The 22,001-nt window shown below is 36.5% G+C and overlaps 1 protein-coding gene across 1 annotated transcript in view; it reads right to left on the bottom strand.

Annotated features, from left to right (window-relative positions):
* ZNF407 (zinc finger protein 407) overlaps positions 1–22,001 on the bottom strand; it is a 337,896-nt gene that overhangs the window by 133,421 nt on the left and 182,474 nt on the right. Inside the window, 2 exon segments of the mRNA XM_030494084.1 lie at positions 4,173–4,256; positions 8,847–9,013. Coding sequence (XP_030349944.1) covers positions 4,173–4,256; positions 8,847–9,013 — 251 coding nt within the window.

Below are 22,001 nucleotides of genomic sequence, written 5' to 3'. Positions count from 1 at the left end.
GTAGAGTGCCATTGTGCAGAAGATGAGGATGGGGTTTTTGCAATCTGTAGGAGCACTAACCAACATTAAAAAGGAATTTCATGCAAGAGAACACAGGCTGTGACTGATCAGCACTGCTGGATTAAGCCTGCTACTAGAAGTAAGTTTACTGGGAAACATGTAGAAGAAAGGAAAACAAGAGCAATACAAAAGAGCAAGCAGAGAAGACAAAGGAGGAGAGCAGAACAATAACAAGAATATAAAAAGAAGACATTTTATATTTAAGAATTAAGTGTTTTCATGTTTTCATTTTGAGCTAGAAATAATTACCCTTGTTTGTTTTTAATCTCTTATACAATTTCCTAGTTGATCATGATTAAGGCAAAATATTTAAATTACATGATACATGTTTCTAATGTGTGTGCATGCGTGTGTATTTTTGGAGGTTATTTACTCTTTTTTATTACAAAATTTGGATAATCACTTCAATTCCTGGTGGAATTCAACTAATTTTAAACATAGCCAGCACTAAAATTTGCAACGTTATTTATCTTCCTAGCGTCAAGCAGATTTTCCTACCGGGACAAAATGTGAATTAAAAAAAAAAGAAAAAAAATTTGTTTCAGAATGACTTAGAAGATGAAAAATTTTCCTCCCTGTCACATTGAGGCACCAGAACTACAGCAAATACATTCTTGTCCTTATTTACCACAGGGCACCAGCTGATAATTGCAAGTGGTCTAAGTTTCTCAAGACAGTTTCTCACATCCTAGGCAGCCACAAGTGTCTATTGCAAAGCATTCAACAAAGACAGAGATGTGATCTTCACAGTGTGATAACATACTGGTCAAACTCTGGACCACTCTTGAAGCTGCCATTGATTCAATACACAAAATAGAAGATTGGGCCACTGATATTTACACAGACAGTGAAAGACTTGCAGAATTTAATAGACTGATTCTTGCAGAATAGGACTGGAAGAAGATGCATTCAAATCATAAAAAAATAAAAAAAATAAAAAAAATGCTGTAACATTTTACCAGGACAAAAGCAGTCAAAGCCTTAACTTATTCTGGGTTATTCTGTGTTCAAAGTGTGCACTTCTCACAAGACCAGGTCAGTCATTAACACATTACAAATTTAACACAAAATAAAAACATTAACTGGTGAGATACCAAGGATCTCTTGATAAGTCAAATTATTTTCTTCTACCTCACAGATCTACTTTACAGCTGAGAAAGCCCATATCAAGGAAATTTGTATGGAGAGGCATCATGTTTGCAAATAAATCAAATACAAACATTTTTGAAGTCTTAAAACTAATGGCTTTTTCTTTCAGTTTAACATTCCTGACTTCTTTTAATTTAAAAATCAAAAACATATCTTCCACAGATAACATTCTATTTACCAAACTAGTCCCTACAGTTTGCTCCGTAAGTGACCAAGGGTCAGTTTCTTCCAGCCTTTTTTTCACATAGTTATAATTTGCAATCCCTGTAATATTTTTTTTCTTTTTAATAAATGCATCTTTCACAAGATAAAGGTATTTTTTCAGGTACATAAAAATAGTCTCATCTGAAAAGAGAGGAACAAAGTAAGAAATACCAGAATCAAGGGCATCAAAAGTCTAAATGGCGGGTCCTGCTGCCCATCCTCTCTTGTGTCAAATATCTATCAGCAGCTGAACATTTCTCTGATGTGTCAGGACACCTCAGGCCTTGAGGCTGGGACGAGAGTAGGCTTGTTAAGCTGGTTAAGACTCCTTAACTACATGTGAGGATTTGCTCATTTGCTCTTGAATCAAGGGTCTCTGACAGGTGATAGAAGTAAATCTTGGATTGGAAGATGTTCTGTGTCAGCCCCCTAGACAGCTTGTAATACAGTAGGGAATTATTTAAGCCATTTAGACTATTTTTGATACCTATCCCTTTCAAACCTGATTGTAATTTGCTTTGGCATTCTGCTCTTGGAAAATTGTGCCAACTGGGGACACAGGAGAAACTACGCAAGTACAAAGAGGAGTGCATGCAACTAAGGACTGAGATAAAGTTGTGCCCTGGATGAAAATACAAGGGAACCCATGTTAGTGCAACAATGCAGGCAAAGGTGGATTGTGTCATTCTCCTTGAAACAGATAAAAGCTACAGATAATTTTTCTGCTAAAGAATCATTTCTGATTGTTTGTGCCAGAGAGGCAGATAAATGCCAAAAAGATAGATCCCTCTTCCTCTGAGGTACTGTCCTGTGTAGTATAAAGTAACAGCAAAGTAATGATGAGCCTCCAGTCCTGACATAAAATACAAAGTTATGCTTGCTAGATGCAAGCTTGATGATCTATAACCTGTAAATCCCTGTGATCATAGCACAAAATACTCTATGATACTGGCAAAAGAAGGCCAAAATGCCAACAAAAACGTGGACAGCTTTTCACCAGGAATATACCATACTTTCAGCCTAATTTTGCACATAAACGAGGAAATAAAATATTTTTTTCTATCAGCTTGTGTGCTAATGATAAAAAAATATAAATGTGTAATCAATGATAAGGGCTTACATTTCTGAGAAACCAGATCTGCACTCACATAATAGGTAAAGACCAGAAGAGTAAAGACAAGAATATGCATTTCTTCCACCTGATCATTTACCATTTGTGTGGCTGCACTGACAATGAGTCCTAGACATATGCGTGGTGCCAGTGTGCCAATTATACAGGCCAAGAACCCCCAAAAGGTAGTTTCCATCCTATCGATAACAATGATTTATTTCTGCTAAAGAGAATAAAGAATCATTTTCATTCTTATCCCACATTTGGTAAATTTCAGCCAACATGTGATAATTCTTCAAAGCACTAGAAAAAATGGAAACCGCTAGTTACAATTGAAGCATACAGCTTCCATTCCAGTAGCTGCAATTGCTTCTGTTATCATTCAAAGAGTGTATTACCAAGAGAACTTATTATATTTACTAAATGCCTTTTCTTGGACACTTTAAAAATACAAACTTCCTGCAGTGAATGGGAACTGACTGCAGCAGTACTCTCACAGGGAGCAGATCCGTTTCAAGATATTGCCTGATCAGCACAGAAAACTCCACCTTTTTGAAAGCATCAGGCTCTCCTCCAAATATGGTTGCTTTAATAAACTGAAAACGGGGTGGAAAGAATGGTTTCAAGCTCTCAAGAAGGAGAGTAGCTGCTCTCCAGGAAATTATGCACTTAGATGGTCTATGTCCTCAATCAAGATTAGTTTATTCAGGGACGTAATAAAATCTCCCACTGAGATTCCTTTACAAAATCCATGGAAAATTCATGATGTAACTACAGCTTCTCATTTGTTTGCCATTTCTTTCCCCTGTACATTAGACAATGGTCACTTAACTCACACAGCAATTCCCGACGATATTACATTATCCTCATGATAGTCAGTAAAACAAAAACTACAGTGGCTTAAGCAGCAACACTTCTGCGTCTGTTTGAACAAAATCTATTCAAATGATCAAACACTTGCAAGGAACTACTTAAAAGCACAATTAAGGTACAATGTATTAATAAATGTTTAATACTCATACTTTTCTGGTCTTCTGAAACAAGAACCAATTTAATTTTGTCTGATATTAAATTTTAATAACCAGGTGGTAGGAAAGCTTTACTAATTCTGGGAGAGAAATCCTGCTTTACATGCCAACCATGTGGTAACTCTTAAAGTTGCACCTATTAATTACAAACTATCTTAAAATTACAAAAGGGCAACTGAAACAACACCAGCTTTCAACTATGTCTCAGTCCAAAATAATGGATTAATCTATATGTAGCCTCTAATTTTCACCCAGGGACATTCTAGCAGACTCTTGCAAAATCTTCACAGTAGGTAATCTATTTGGGCCTCAGAAAAAAAAAACAGTAGTAGACTTTGCATTCATTTAAAGAAGAAAGCCAGTCTTCACAATTCTACTTCCTTCAGAAAAAACACCAAAAATACCCCCCACTGCCCCCTAAAGCAGTTACTCAAACTCCCAGCTAAGATGCAGACCTTGGACATGCCTATTTTACAAAAAAAATGAGAGAAAGCAAAGTAAACAATGAGGCGATGTATTATTTGTGCTGTAACGTGCTATTTGACTTGCGTTACTCCCCAGTGTAGAGGGACTCCCTTGCTGGAGAAAATACAGCAAAGAGTAAAGACAGCTTTACTGACCTGTGTGCTGCCGCCGATGCTTGGTGAGGGCATGACGTGTCCCGCCGGCAAAGCCACAAAGGTCACAGAGGAACGACTTCTCGCCTGTTGCAACAATAAACAGATGAGGGACTGCGGAGGTCACAGATCATTAAAACATATCTATCAAGGCTTTCAGGGTTACTAATTCCTCCAATCAAATGTTTCCATGTAAATATGTCAAATGGGAATGAAATTACCACTGCGGTTTATTGACTGTGATAAAATCTGAAAAGCACCACTGAACATAATTACATACTTGTCAGACCCATAAAAATTAGCTTTATTATCAATGGAATGGTTTTGTACAACTTCATTTCTGTTAGATGTCTTCCAGATGGGGCTGCTTTATGCACTTGAACAGTTTTTATGCATATCCTGATTTTTTACAATTCCCATACATCTGGCCTTTCTGTGCTGAGTAAAGATTGCCTGGAAAAAAAGTTAATATGCTGTATATATGATTCTGCTTAAATAAAATACATTGAATTTACTAACAAATTAAGGGTACTGAGAAATTTTCAACAGACTAGATCACAGTCATCTTTAGTTACCTTCCATTTATTAATGACTATTAAATTATTTTCTTGAATATACAGAAGAGCTCAGGCAACAATAAAAGCCACATTATTCAGTACCAGTGGCAATTCAGCACTGTTTATGTTTCTAAAGTTTTCGTGACATAAAGAAAACAGGTCTGGGGATTGCTACTGAAATTGCAGCAGAACTCATATTGTTCGTCTTCAAATGATAATTCTTCATTCCAAACCTCTGGACCAATTTGAGAGATTTTGGCAAGCTCAATACTCATTAAAAGTGCGGAAATGCTCTCTTCTTAGTTATTTTATTTTATTTTTTAATAGAAGCTAGGATTTTGCCCTGTTGTCTATAAATACAGTCTATCATTTCAGAGCAATATTTTTACTCAGTATGTGCTAACATGCAGAGCAATCTCAGCCCAGGAAGGCTGCATGGAAGGTCATTATGAATTAATAACTCTAACCTCAGATATAGACTCAATAACCCCAGATAAGACTGAAATTTTAAAAATATTTTCTTAAAAAGGAACCGCATTAGTCATTTGGAGCCAAATTGTCTCCTTTGGCAGTACCAGAGCGGAGAGGGGGCTGGTGGGGCCATGATGCCGAACCCATTGAAACTAACAGTCTCCTTCAAATTCTTCCCCTGTGGGGAAGGAAATTCAGTTTCTACAAAAGACGGCTGGGTTATGAGGTCGGGTGTCGAATTACCCAGTCCTCCTGTGAAGACAGAGGGATGGAAACCTCCACGTTGTTTGCTCCCACATAGCCAGGCATGATAATACATGGGCTGTCTGGGAAAGCGCAGTGCCTCGGTTAACTTTGGATGCCACTCGTACAAGCCAGAGACCATCTTGTGAGCGGGACCTCCCCAGAGAGCACCGCAGAAACCAGCTGCCCTCTCCCATTACTGCCTGGATGGGGCCCCAGAGGAATCCCAGCTCCTCACCCCAGTCACCGCAGTGCAAGAGTCCCTGGGCCCTGTGCTACAAGGAGGAAAGCAATTCCTTCAAAGTTTCCAGAGCAGCCTGAACCCTGCCACTAAAATGGGATCATAAAAATGCTGATTGACTTCCACCAGGTAGCTAGGCAAGGAAATGTGGTAGGCACATATTCTTCTCCATTTCAGCAAATGGTATATTTTTATTTTCTGTACCCAAATCTGGCCATGAAACGCAGACTTAAATTTTACAGGATTTTTGGCTTTTTTTGAAAATTTGGTCCATTGATGAGAGTATTCCAAGATAGTATCAAAGGTGCAAAATAATTTCAGTGCCTCCTTTTAGGACTCAGTTCTAGCCGTCTTTGATTATAATTTAATTTAAAAAAGCAACACCCCCCCCCCCAATAAACCAACCAACCAAACAAAACCAAACAAACCACCCCAAAAAACAAACCAGAAAAGGCAGAATGGAAATCTATGCTAGCAATCACATGAAGAATGCATTTGTGCTAAATGATGTAACAAAGTCTGAATTTTACTGCAAAATGTTTGTCAGTCATATTATTGCTGAGGTTATACATAATTGTTACACAGATGTCTGCATAATTTCTTCCTTTAAAAATTTTTTTATCTTTTTATTATTAAAAATCAGGATCTTCAGCATGTAGCACTTCAATTCATCAAAATATCAAAGAAAAAATAGGACTACGCATAATGCTTAATTATAATTAAATATTAATTTAATTAATTAATCAATTTTAAGTATAAATCTTTCTAACTAGCTGTAATGCCTAACACCCCAGCATAAAATTCACACTTTAAAGTTAAATGCTGTTCCATGCCCACCAAGAAATTGCTCATCATCTATATATTGTCATAAATTAGCTCACGTTGTGTTTAACATCTAGGAGCAGACTTCAGTATGGCCTGCAGCTTTATACATTAATGAGGACACAGAGTACCCATGGCATCTTTGTAAGCTCACGGATTTACTGTGTAGTTTATATTTGGGCCTTTGGAACACCTTTTTGAACCACAGAGAAATGAATCAAAACCAACCACAGCTTTAAAATGGGGAAATTGATCCATCCTATAAAATGATTTGCCAGTTAAATATTCCACACTCCTCTAGGTCAGACCTGGGAGCTCTCACGCAGGCAGGGCTCTTGATGGAGTCAGTGAGGCTTTGGGTGTGAAAATATGAGGCTGGAGGAGATTTGGCCCCTGCTTTTTAAACTCAGGAAAGGTGGTGATGCATTTGATTTTTTGCAATGTTCATTTTCAGGTGTATTAATGAAATAATTACCTTATTTGTGTGTGTATCATGGTATATGTACAAACACATATATCCATACAAATATGCAGAGGAAACTTCACCTGTGACTTTCAGTTCAACTGAACAGCATTTCTTAGCCTTGAAGCTTGCTATGGGTTGAATCCTCATATGTAGACACAATATTTCATTTGATGTTATGGGCATGTATTGATACATAGATGTATTTTACATTCTTCTGGATATGCTTAACAATTTTATCATTTCAACTTCAGAATTTGCAAATTTTTAACTTTTAGGAAAATGTAAAGGTAATATTTCACTTGCTGTACAGGGGGCTGATCTAACTTGCCATGTTTATATGACAGCAGAAATGCAATAGAAAATGGTCCTTTTCTTAACAACTTGAATTAGTTTCAAGTGTGCCATTTTGCATTCAAATGTAGAAAGACACGGAAACCAATCCTTTATTTTCTATTAGAAAACAGCCACTGTCCCCTATCTCTCATTATGGTGCAGACTACAAGACCTAACAACAAAAATCCATATTATTGATCTAGCCAAGTCTCCACAATTATTCTTTAGAAGGAAATGCCGACAATAAATTACATCTGCACTGGCTTTTCATCTGCTGTTCGATATAAGTGATCTCTCAGGGCAGGCTGGAGACCTTAAATCGTCAACACCCTTGTCAAAGAAGCTAAGGAGGCCTGGGCTTCCCACAAACAGCGTTGGAGGAACTTTTAACCTACGGTTTCAAGCTATAGCACAGGTTTTTAGAAAATGGGGAAGAACCCGTTCAGGAACAATAAACAAATATTTTTATTTCTCATGAAAACACTGCATTTGATCTCTGTGAGAAAACGGCCAGGCAGTAAGCACAGCATGATTTTTCTAAGTCTCTTTTTCACTTTCCCAACCACACAGATGTCTAAGTTCCTAGAAGAGCTCAGATAATGTAATGTCAACCTTATACCGCTTTTCTTTATGTACTATAATTATATGAAGCCTAATAGAATTTCAAAATCTGCATTCCATACATTTATTTCTTCTGAAACCGATGTCACATATTGGTTGTATGAAAAATGATATTTACTGTTATTAGCACTGAATGGTATTTTTAAGGACTTCGGCGTATTTCACAGGCACTTATTTTCTAGACACTGCACTTGTCACAGCTTAAATTTTATTTAACTTCAAACCTAGAATTAACAATGCCTGTTCCCTTGCTAAAGGTTCTGTATAACTTAAATCAATTAAATTTAAGCGCATATTTTACAAAAATGATCATTTGACCCATCTGAAATACATCACCAAATTTGAATTTTTTGTAGTAATTATGGTTCTCCGAAGAACAAGAAAATCAAGCCTGTATTTCAGAGAATATTTTACTTGAGCATACAGTGCCACACACACACAAAGGCTGTGAGGAGAGAAAAGGATTCCTATTAAAAATAACAAGTGCTGAAGAGCTTATTACTTCTGCTGTTTCCTTCGCACCTGTACTCAGTTAACCAAGCTTCTTTACATAAACCCTGATTGTTTCTAGTTGCCAGCAGCTTTATCCACCGTTTAAGTGATAAGTGAAGGATTATCATGGACACTGCTAAGAGGTTGTGTACTTTTCCATGTGTTTACTTTGTTAAAGAGATGGGTTGCATTAGGCTGATCACCCTAGAACCTCCATTACACCAAACTCAGGTGTCAGAACCCTCATTTCAGGCCATGGCATGCTCTGCGCTGGCTCCAGATGTTGCAGGGCAAGAACTAGAAGCAGAAGCAGGCACTCTCCAAAAATGAAATGGTTTTACTAACTGGCAGGGGAATGGTTGTTCCCTTTCTGCCTTCGCCATGCGGACCTCAGCCTGTTCCCACGGCCTAGGGAGAAGTGTGTTTCTAACCTGTATGAGTCCTAAAGTGGTCCTTCATGGCGGAGGCTGTGAGGAAAGAATAATGGCAGGTGGGCCAGGTGCACTTGAACGGCTTCTCTCCCGTGTGCAGCTTCATGTGGTTCTTCAGTGCCCACTTCTCCGTGAAGCTCCTGTCACACAGTTGACATGTAAATTTCCTGGATAGGAAAGAGAGGAGGAATTAAAAGCCCGCACATGCACACAGCAAGCGAAGGAGCGTGTTTTTAACCCGAAGCGTGGTAAATGCATAGACTTTCGTGAAGAGAATTGCAGACCGGGTCTGTCATGTCTGTATAACCAGGCATTGATTTTTCTGTCGAGGCCTGGCACTTCAGCCATTTATTCTCTGCTTTGCGGTTGGGCCCAACGGGTTTGAAAAATTCTGTTACAGTCCAGTCACCCCTGAGGCAAATGTGAGAATAGATTTCACCTGTGCAGGCCCACACCACTTATCCAGGGCACAGGCTGTCAGAGCAAAGGCTAAATGAAAAGCTATCCATACTAAACTACTCAGACAATCACACTGCTCGGTGCCATGCTGCCGCTGCCGCCGCCTTGCCGGCTTGAAATACTACTTGTAATAACGCTGTTGCAATAATAAACAAAAACTGCTTCGAAACGAAAATGTGGTTTTTAAAAGGGGCTGCAGAAATTGAAGTGTTTTCTGATAATGCATTCTCCTCCCCAGCATTACCACAGGAAACATAAAAGATCCCAGTCGTGGCAAGGAAGGAAAGAAAAGGCAATTCATTCTGCCAAGTGCAGCCACTGCACTTCTTCACTCTGCGAGATAACTTCGTAACAGCACGCAAAGCCAGCCTGAATCTAAGGAAACCTTGTTTCATGTCTGGGTTTTCATGCTGTGATTTTTGTTAAAGCCGACGCCACGATTCAGATGTTTGTGTTTTACAGCTGTAATATTGCAACTGAAAAGGCTTTGTCCCCCTTTCTCATTTTGCTCTGTCAACATCAGGCTGCACCTTCACATTATGCCCTCACTGTCTCAAATACAATGGGAGTTTTAATGCTGGCAAATTGGGAAAAAAAAAAAATAAAAAAATTAACAGAGAGACCTAAGCCTCAAATAATCTTTTATTATTGTCTTGCATGGCATTTTTAATGTTCCTTCATGTTTTGAAGGAATAAAATCAGTCTCCCCTGCTAAGAAAAGGAAATATATATACAAATACATAAAAACCTAGAAATACAGAACCAGAGGAATACCCTAAAAAGGTATTAAGTAACTCTGACTGTGTATAGTGAGATATCTCAATAGAGACTATGTAAAGCACCAGGTAAACTTTAATACCAGGGTAACTAGCTCAACTTCATCATTTACCTATTTAGTAGGTATGGAAGCACACCTTGGGGTTATTGCTATAGCCCTGTTAATTCAACAGCAGCAGAAAAAAAAACAATGAATACATACGATGACATTGCTGCTATTATTTACGTGTTCAGCATTACACTGTAAAAATCCCCTACCTTATCTGGGAAAAATTCATATAGGCAGAGGTGCTGCAAAAAGAGACTGTGCTCTGCAGAGGACACGCGGATGTGGTGCAGGTCAAGAGGTGATGACAGAGAGAGACAACCAGGGTGTCAGTAGGTCAGGTTTATAAGGAGAATATAGATTTCACTTCTTTTACCTACATACACCATAGAGAACAGGTCATTTGGCCTCCATAAAACTAGAAGTAGTCATATTTACATTTAGTGACCAATTTGGTAGATTTCAGAATATTCACTGATGTTTTTGCAAGAATGGGTTGTCTGATCTGGTGGTAACTGTACCATTTTCAACACCAACTGTCCTAAGCTAAGTAATGCCCTTATTTTTACTTGTCTGGACTGTTTTTCCCCTGTTTGGATGTGAGGTCCATCTTTTATGCCAGCCTTATCAAAGATGCATTAGTTCTGGCAAGTTACAATGAAAATGATGAAATCAGCTATGCCACTGTCCATAATCTAGGAAAAAGCTAGATGGTTTAATATCTTAATACCATAATTTGTACTCAATGTTTTTTTTTTCCCAAACTACTGTACAAATATAGCAATTTTCATGTATGTATAATATAGCTACCTGAAGATTTCTGTAAAGAACATACTTAATTACCTATGTTATGCAACCTATTTAAACAAATGCTAATTCTTCCCCAAAAAACTATTGACACAAACAGAGAGTGAAAGAAAAAGAAGACTTGTGTACAGTTCTGCTATATCCCAAAGGCAAAAAACAACAACAAAAAAATATATATATGCTGAATTGAAAACAGACTTTCAAATTACTATATCACTTGATCACTGCTTAGTGGCACTAGCAAATGACAAATATAGCTAAATACCTCCAAATGCACAGTAAAAAAATATCATGTCCGTATATCTCCCTGACAGGTCTTCATGCATTTCACATTTCAAAAGCGTGACAGGGATCTTATTTCTAAGATAAATTCCCCTATCTACTTATTTCCTCGTGTATTTATTGTGGATCTAACCTTCTACTACAAGAAATAAATAAGCAGGTTAAGTAGATGCTATCTTTTAACAAATAGTTTCTCCAGACTGTATTACAACTTTATGAATATAAAATAAATCCCTCATTTTTTAAATCCACCAAGACGTACATTTAACAGTATTGCATCTATTGAACCTCAATGTGTACTCTATTATTCACACACAATAAAAATGTTAAAATAACACTGAAAGTCTGTCTTTGAAGTGACACAAGCTGGAAAAATCAGAATTAAAGCTGCAACTCTATCTCTAACTAACCCCTGTGTGTGCCTTTGGTAGCAGTCCAAATAGGGTTTCTGACCTTTCTGAAGCTACCTTTGTATTCTTTTTCTTGTGTTTTTTTTTCTTTTCTTTTTTTTTTAATTCATCTGCTTAAATGGAGAAGGATAGAAAAAGATCACAGGAGGCTTCAGTGATGATACAGATTTCTATCTGTCTGAGGTTCAGAGACAGTAGAGCTGTTTAGTGACTTCAACTTATTTATTTTTGTAAATGTATGTTTAATTAATCAGGCATTTTTTGTTTCTCAGTGTTTCTAGACTTATGTTAACAAGTTTCTATTGTTCATTTCCAACATTTGCAACAGAATTTCATGCAAGAATTACTGATCCAAGTTTACAACAGTACGTTTATATTTTCATATATATGTGGAATAGTCTTACTCAAACACACAGGATACCAACAGTACTGCTGGTGATTTCATGATGTTTTGCACCCACTCGCAGTTACTAAACACCGTTTTAACCGTTTTCCTTAAAGAAGAGGTTGCATTATCACCAGTTATCCCAAACTGGTTGGTGGCAGTAGCAGTAGAGCATGGTTTACAAGAAATGTAAATAAATATATCCAATTCAAATTAAGGAGGGGATAGGGTTTAAAAAAATTCACAGTCATTTTTCAGCACTGAATTCAGAGACTCATTAATTCAGATTTTACTATACAAAGTCTATGCAGAAGATATCGATGATATAATTATACCAATTCCAGCACATCTTCCTAATAAGCATCTACCAGAAACACAAGCTTTCTAAATGATAGGATATAATATTCTTACCCTCAATAGTCTTGAAAGTATTTAAGGAGACTGGTATTGCAGTAGGTTGGAAGGCTGTGCAACATATCCAAAAGACACACTGAACTGTGTACCATTTACCAAAACTGGATTATGACCATAAGTGGCAACCTGAAACCCAACAAGTGCATACATTTCTCTAAATTCCTGAAGACTGCATAATTTTTCAGGCTCTATTGTGATGGTGCACAACCTACTGATGAAATATGTATATAAACTTTAAAGTGTAATTTCACCACTAAACTGTACCTGTTGTTAAGCATTTTCAAATAAATGAGTATACAATTGAGTGCTGGTAAGTACCTAGCAAAGGACAGTTTGAAAAATGCATCTTTCCTCAGAAAAGGATACATCCAAGAAAGAACTGCATACTGATGCCTTAAAAACAAACACACTTTAGAAAATGAACAATGTGTGAGGTGATGTATCACATTTGTGCAAAAAGCAAACCAACAAAAAAGGATGGCACATTCAAGCCACTTGTTGGAATGGGTCTGAAAACTTGACTGCATCACATTCTGAAAAGTCTCTCTAAAATGGCACCAAGGGGTTCTGCTCCTATCAGCACTCACGTTTCTTCAGCTCTGAGGGAGACAAAGTGTTTTCACATTTGCCATTGCCTCAGCTCTCTGTCTCAAAATAAGGTTGTTCTGTCTTGTGCATCAGCAATAGCTCATGTGCATCAATTTCTGACCTTTGCTGTAGCTTTGAAATATCACAAATATCAAATTTACCTGCCCTAACACACCGGGCTGTACACCTTGTGTCACTGAAGTGACAAAATTGGCCAGTTGCATTCATTGCAGCAGCACAGCAGAGGAAACTGTAGGCCTGTAGCTACAGGTTGGTTAACAATTCCATTGGTGATATACAAGCTAGAAGAGCACACATCTCATTCTTCAGTCCCTCTTCTGACTCCGCAGTATGTTTTGAGGGGAAATGTAGTCAAAATTTAGTTTTGTGCTTTCTCAAGCATTTATGCCTCTGAAAACAGTCATCTATTCTTTTGAGGTGTCAGCTATTATTTTTACATCATTGCTTTTCAGAATAGAAGTACAATTTAAATTTGTATCTTCCAAATTAAAAACATTTTAAAACATAATCAAGTATAAACAAAGTAGGACTAAAGGTTACTTTATGTGAGAACAGCCTTACGAACCAGCTGAAAGACATGATGCAACCACCAGACACAGCCTCACGATTCCCACTGTATTCATTAAGGCATAATGGAAAGTTTTAAATTTATCATCTTCCACAGTGTTATAATATTCTGTCAATTTTGTAACATTAATCTTGCTGCAGAGCTTTTTATAACATAGAATCACTTAAAATAGTGTTACAGCCTACTGTTTAATGCACATAAAGGTATGTTTCATTAACACTACTCTATGAGTTTTTACTAGGAAAAATATATAACGTAGAAAAAACTGAACATCTGTATATAACAGTAGTGATTCAAAAGCTTTTATACCAATAAAACTTGCAGTTCCATTTGAACGCTTTTTTTCTTTACCTAGAGGATTCTAGAACATAGCAGTGGAACAGAAACCCTGGCTTAAGACAATCTAATGGAACAGTGCTATAAAATGGGCAATTTTTTTTTTTTTTTTTTTGCAGTTCCATTACCTTTATCAGTTGCTTTCCATCATAAATTTCTCAGTTGTGACTACAGGGCATGTGACTACATTTTTTTTAATGTAAAAAAGCTTGGTCTGGCCTTAAAACTATTCTGGATAAATTTATCCACGTTCAAAGAAATCTCATCGAATTAATATTAAATTCTGGGAGAAAAAAAGAAATGGAAGATTTTGAATTCTGTAGATGAAAATAAACCACTTGACCAAATGCTCTACAAAGTATTTTACGTAAGTGTAAGTAGCTCATGGTAGTTAAGCACAGGCATAACAGAAGCAAAAAATAGAACTGTAATTCAGTCTGCAAATTAGACTGAATGGGACTCATCCATGTTTGTAAACACAGGTCTTTAATTTTTAAGAGTAATATACACTGGAGTTGAGAACATCAGATTCAAACCACTAGGATGTTCATGGTTGTGAACATAGGATCTGCTATCAAATGTCTGCACATTTTTAAGGAAAGAGATATGCAGCTACCTTGAGATACCATGTATGGTCCAAAGGTTCCATCAAGATGTCATTTACATTCTCAGGACACCTCCAAAGCTGGGTACAGTTAAACAAAACTTGCCTTTAGAAAAGTCTTTATATGTTAATTTTAATTGAACCATTACCTGCCTTCAAGGATATTAGAAATTTCCTTCAATAACTTCTGAAAATAGAAAGGAAATCAAAACAAACAAATATTTGAAGTCAAAACTATTGGTACCTTGATACCAGTGGTGGTTTCCTGTTTCACAAACAGAAAACAGTTCCTGTATTTTAACCACCTGCTGATATTTGCTGTCAATTATATATTTTTTTATTATACTATTTACTTTGGAAATCTGGCAGCTGTCCACCATAACATTAGTAGCTTACAGTAGAATAGGACCACTGACAGAAACCTGGGTCATTAGAATAAATAAATCTCGATAGCCAATACGATCAACTCACAGACTGGCAGATGCTTGAAAAGCAATGATATATATTAATTTTGAGCTATATCTTACCATCCTCTCTCAGACAGAACACCCACTCATGTAAAAGCTGACCCATTATTCTAATGCATATTTGCAGGAGCAGACTATGTAAAGCGAGCTTTGCTGTATATGAGGTTAATAGTTTAAGGCTTGAGCAGAGTTTTCCCATGAAGTTTCCTCTTTGGGATGGATATCTACAAGGTCTAAGAGTCTAACCAGATTGTAGTCTAACCAAATAAATTATTTGTAATGCCACCTCCCTTTCCTTCTCCCCCCGCCCCCAGTCTTTACCAGATCTGAGTAGACAAAATTATTTTATCTTTTTTTGGGCTTCTGACTACCCCTATGTTCAAGAGCATATAATTTAAAAATACAAAGAAAACTCATCTCTGTATATTCATCAAGTGCTAGAAAGGATCAGCATTTCTTTGCTGATCTGCAGTCAGCTACTTTGGCAGTTCTCACATTTCTTATTTAGTGTGGTTTTTCTACCATGCTAAAGTCTTCTATCCTTTGCATTCTATCTTTCTATCCAAAAACCTGGATGGCTATAAATGGCTAGAAACCAGCAGATACTGACTCTTACTCTGACCCACAATTAATTTCCAACTTAATTAAAATCTTTATTAAAAAAGTATTTTTTAAAACTCTAGAGGTCTTTCAAAAGTGATGAAAACTACTCTTTCGCTAACAAAACAAAGGAAACACGATGAGTTTAATTTAGGTCACAGTGACATCAGAGAGGTTTATTTATTGCCAGCTTTGTTGAATCCAACAAAGCTTTAATCTGTGACATGCTGTAGCTTGTAAAACAGCAAAGTGGTATGGTATCAGACAAACTACACCATGCCATACATTTCTAAAATCGTCTGGTGTCAAGCACATTACACTCAGCAACATCATCAAAAAGAAAGAGAAGGGATTTTTGGGGGGTTGTTTTTTGTGTTTTCAGTTCACTTTTATAGCTGAAACGGCCTTTGAAAATTCCTATAAAAGCTTCACATACTGAGAGACAGCTGGTTTTATGTAGTCGGAGATGATGAGAGTACAATGTTTTTATGAAGCTGAAAATCAGGGCAGACCTTTGGTTTTACAAAGGAAAAGGGTGAGAATCAAGGCTTGCTTCCATGAACTGCAGAGCTTATCCAGCATCAGACAGATACATCTCAGTAGGACAGAAGGGTGGGAAAACTGGAAGATTTCAGTATGCACAGGACAAGGATTATTTTGCTTTTTCAAGTCAGGGTTTCACCAGGTATTACAGGAAACAAAGAAGCGCAGGGACTAAGTCCACTGTGGGCTTTGGGTACCAAAACTACCTTAAAATCCAGCCACGTTTGGCTGATCCCTGCAACTCTAAGTCTTTTGGGAGCACCTTGGGAAGTGCTAAGCCATTGCGGATTGATTAACAGAGCCTGGAGAACTACAGTGACCTGATGCACATGTGGCTGCTGAGACTGCGACTGAGAGTAAGGCTTTAACAACTGTTATGCTTGCCTGAAAAGAAGGTTTCTCTTAACTTTAACCAAATGAATACTGGGAAGTATATGTATTTGTAATTCAGTTACTTCTTAATTACATTTAACATATGCTACCATGCTTCAAACTTCTTAAAATATCAGACTTATTCAAATCCACATGCCAGCAATAGTTTGATGGTTAATTTAACCTGAGTTCAGCTACAAAGGCGAAAAGTTCATCTGCTTCTGAGAAGCCCAGATTTCCCTGTTCGCAAACCTCACCAGCATGGTCTAATTCTAATGGAGAGTACAACCCTGTGCTTCAATGCTGATAAAGAGACAAATAAAGATCTTGATTTTGACAACTGCATTTCAAAAGTATTTTCTAAAAATACCCAGATACTTCCACAACTACCACAACCAATAAAAATTAATTTACTATGGATGCATGGTTATTGTATTTCTTTAAATTAAGGAGAAATGAGAGAAAACTTCCTTACAGCTAGAATAAAAGATATCTTAAATACAGAGAGGTACAGAATCTCCATATGTTTTCTGTGGGGTTGTTTGTTTGTTTGGTTGGGGTTTTTTTTCCTTTTAAATCAAACTGCTTAGTCAAATAAATATTTTAAAGGAAAAAAGATCAAAACTTAGATTACTTAGATTTTTTTCTTAATCAGTTTTTATTCAATTAGTGGGGTGGTTTTTTTTTTTTTAAATCTTTGCTGGTTTTAATTTACTTTCACATGAAATCATATTGAATAAAATAAACCTGTCACTTATAACAAAATTCAAAAAGAAAACCAGAAAATCCCCTAAAGGAAAAATAAGACTACATGCTGAAAATAACATATCACAGACTTAATAAAAAAATAAAGCAAGAAAAAATGGTAATATCTTTTTTATTTAATCTCTGCAGTTGATAACTTACTACAAATTGTTTTTTACAAAGTTACTTATTTTGGTATTGTATTTAGACAAATATCTGTATAGCTTTCTAAGAGAATGACTGCTGGTTTGTGATTTTAATAGGTTCTCAGAATAAGAGTCCACAGTTGTCACAGCACAGCAATAACAACCTACAGTATGATTTTAGTGACATCAGTAAAATATCAGACAAACTCAGTTTGACTCAAATCAGCTATAAGCACTATTTTTTTTCCTAAACCTAATATTCTAATGCGATTTTTCATTATTAGTCCAATTCAACTTATATTGAAGTCAATGAGATTGTACTGAGTTCTGTAAGTATTAGATCAGGCTCTGTGATGATGTTACAGCTACAACAAAATGAGTCTTGTCAAAAGGACTAAGATAAAGTACATCAAGCTTATATTGTTAACAAATTACTAATTTATTAAAAACTGAGTTTCCAAATTCTCATTTACTTTTCTTCTGTTTGTTTATTGTATCTCAGCTGGTATAATCAATATAACTCTTCATTTTCATTTTACATGAGCTGTTCCAGTCACTTTCATTTTCATGGTTTTGTCCATTGGCATAATATTCACAACGGTTTGCCAACGATACTGGAAAATGTGTAAACTCAAGTAAAATATATGCCTTACAATTTTGCTTCTGCTATTGCAAGGGGAAGACTGTTACTGACTTTAAAATATTTTACAGTACTTATACAAAATTTCCAGTTTAAGCATTGGTCAACCTATCAAGATCTCTTCGAAACTTAGTTTTGTAAGATTTTCTTTTGATTTCCTTGTGATTTAGGCAAACTACCACAGCACTCAGTTGGCTGAAAATGCTGAATTACGCTGACTTAATATTATGTGTGATAATAGTGGAACCACAGTACAGCAGGAGATTGTAAGACCAGTATCATTGTTTTAATATAACATGCAAAATGTTGCATGTGTGGAATAGAAGAACTGAGAGCAAAGAGGAATATTATATGTCTGAGAAAATAATGAAAATCCAGCTAAAATTCATGGTCTTTTTAATATCGCACATTTTGCTAAGATGCCAAGTGATATTCCGAGTGCTGTGGTGAGTCTTATATATATTCTGTCTACTGTAAAAATTGCACATTCAAAAATAATTAAAGCCAATATGTCTAAACTACAACATACAAACTGATGTACAATCTCATTAAAAATATACTGAGATTTCTGCAGAAAGCATCCCAGGATTCAACAGGAAAAATGTCTATTTGGGATTATTATATCGTATTTATCACTATTTTAATGTAATGTTTATCACTAATGTGCCAGCAGAAGCTTTCTTCTCAGAAGGTTAACTCTTTGAAATTAAACAAAAATTAGTGCATGGAAAGTGCTTAATTGTTCTTCTCTTCCTATTTTTAAATGGAGGAGGTGCATAACATTACCAAGATATGCATGTATTTTTAATTAAGATAGTATCATTCGAGGTTGTGATTCCTAAGCCAATTTACTATTTCAAAATGCAGTTCTCCTTCTAAATATAAACACAAGAGGATCAGAGCATTGTTGTGCAAATTATTATGCTTTTAACAGCTGTTCATTTATGGTCTTTATCATTCTGGAAACAATAGGAATGTGAACAATTGACTTCATGTACAGAAACATATTCTTCTGCCAGGTATGTTCCCCTCATCGGTCATGTTTCTGTTATGTCTTACCTTCTTATGACCTGGAGATTAATTTTGTTAAGATCCGTCCAATAAATTCTAAAGAACTTGTATTATTATTTTTAAATAATTGGCAGTTAAAAAAAAAAAAGTGCAACAGAAATTACAAGAACTGTGAAGTCTAAGATCCAAATAAGTATTTCCATTTTGCACAGTTTCCTCCTAAATCTTCAGATTGACAAAACAGTAGATGTTCAGTACAGCAGATTACTTTTATTAAACTACACTTCAGATATATTTCAATCATATTTTATTACCCTTTAAAATTAAATGAAATCAGAAGATTTAGGAGATTATATGCCATTAAAAAAGATGAGGCTATCTTTCCTATTATAGCATAGTTTTATTTCTAAGTTTTCTTTTTAGTCTGTCCATACCATAATATGCCTCTGCCAGCAACAAAAATGCATTTGGTAAGTTTAGATCATAGTCTGCCTATAGTTGGCTACAGAATAACTTTGAAACAACTCTTGAATAATAATTTCCATGACACAAACACTGTAGAGTCAACCACAGTTGATCTAAAAAGTAGGATATTTTTCCATGTCAGGTCTGGTTTGATTAACCATCAGGCAAATGACAGTGCCATCCGGGATGAACCATTAGCAGTCTCTTACAATTTCAGAAACAAATCTCAAACGTGGTGACAGTGAAACTAATACAGATACCCAGAACATATACACGGGTTTTTCTGTTACTTTATGGTAACTGTTTATCAGTTAATCTGAGTACTTCTCCATTCAGGAAGGCTGCTCAGCTATTGCTCATAAACCACCAAATTTTAACATTGAATTTCGAAGGACTCTTATTTCTAACATTTTTCCAAGCTGTAAGGTTGAGGGTGCTAAGCACACTTGCTCTTTATATACTTATCCCAGGGTGTTGTCTGCTCTTTTAGCTGGAAGCAAACCTCTAGTAAATTCCTATTTATCTCCTTGCCAATCAAGAAGTGAATGACTGACAGTAACAGAGCCTTATCTAGGACTCCTGTCTGTGGTGCATTCTGCTAAATGATGCCATCGCTCTAGCAAAAGAAAATAAGCAGATTATTACAGTGACTAGAAGCAAACTAAACATTTGGATTTTTGCATGGACAGATTTACACACTGTCTGTCAGATAAAGCACAGTTTGCCTGCTGCTTACACAACAAGAATGTGCCTGACAGCTTCTTCCCAGCTTTAGTATCTGATTACATAAATAGGCCATTCCCCACCATTCCCAAAGACTGACAGTCTGTCTTAGTTTAAAGAGCAATTTCTGACTATCAGCCTTTCTGTCTTGCACATGAAGCTGATTATCATCAGGGCACTTCCTGGAGGTCCAATCAGTTGGTTTTTCTCAGGATGTTACAAAACTTGTAGCCACAAGAACATTAAGAAAATGAAAAATTCTTCAGTAAAAATTTAACAGCAGTGATCCAAAACTTACATCCCCCATCACAGTGAAAATTCTCACTGACTTCAAGCTTTTAGACAAAGATCTTAGGTGACTGCTACTATCAAGAAACACAACGACCACATCTGGAAAACAAAATGAACTGAAAACAATAAAAACAACAAAACCCAACCAAAAAAAGAGAACAAACACCCATTTACCCACAAGTAACAGCTAACTGCGCCCCCCCCCCCGGCACCTTTACATGAGTGGGACTCAGGAATTCATACAGCAGCTCCATTGCCCAAGTCTAGAGTTGCCCTCCCAAATTAAACTTGAAAACTGTCACATAAAGGATCTTCATTACCTCGGTATGTTTTTGTATTAGCTGTGCAACTGTTAGTCTTTTTTAATAATTCTGCTTTTCCAAATCATACCTCAATAAAACTATGCCTTAAATTAGATGCATTTTACTGTTGCTAGTTGACTAAAATATTTTTTAAGGTATGAGCATGTAAAAGACATGCCATTTTTCACAGCTAAATGTATGCAGGTGTTAATGAACTTATTTAAAAAATGGTTCTGAGCACCGAAAAGGGTAAACACATAATAACTCTGCTGTTTACAATGGTAAACAATTGCAAGTCATAACCACAATATTGTTCCTAGTTATTTCAGCTATAACTTGCAAGGCTTCATAGCCAGACAAACCAGATGAAATATGTTGCTGCAGGTCTGCTCTGATGGATCCCTCTGAAATATCCACATTATTGCTTTTATTTTATTATGTACCACACTTCATAACTGTACACAGCAGAGTACAATAAAAACTGCACTACACTCCTTTAAGTACTTATTAAATAGGTCAAAAAGTTACCATAACAAATAACTTGCTCTACTCAGGGTCCATTAATAACACATCTTGTTGGAACTCTAAAACAAACATGGGGGGAAAAAGAACAGAACAGTGGAGAAGTGTCTATTACTTGGTGTTACTGCTTAACAGTTTGCACTTAAAGATCACGGTATTATTACTCAGAGCATTACCCAGTCAATTGCTGTTCTAAAATACTGGAACAGACACAAGATGGAAAATTGTGCTATACACAGGTTTGAGGGAAGGGAAAGGGCAGGAGAACATTTTTATCCAATACATACATCCATCTGATTTGCGAAGGTGAGAAACGCCACAAAGCCTAGTACTTTCCTACTGTGAGGAGCCACGAGATCTAGGATTGTGATTCACCCGCACAAAACATTTTCCCCCTCACAGCAACATTTTTATAAAGTACTAATTCCTTGATCTAGGCAGAAAACTGGAAACAAGAAAAATAGCAGACCCTGGCAGCAGACAAGGAGGTGAGAGTGCTGGAGATACACAGGAGGTGTTCAAGGTGCAGGAGCTACAGAGGGGCAGAAGATGGTGGCCAGATGAACGAAGGGAATCAGGGGAGGTTAAAGGGAAACAAGATTCCCGAGGTACACGGAAACGCGGAGGGGATT

This window comes from Strigops habroptila, chromosome 1 (assembly GCF_004027225.2).
Source record: "Strigops habroptila isolate Jane chromosome 1, bStrHab1.2.pri, whole genome shotgun sequence".
Taxonomy (NCBI): Eukaryota; Metazoa; Chordata; class Aves; order Psittaciformes; family Psittacidae; genus Strigops; species Strigops habroptila.
This window is presented reverse-complemented; position numbering and strand designations above follow the sequence as displayed.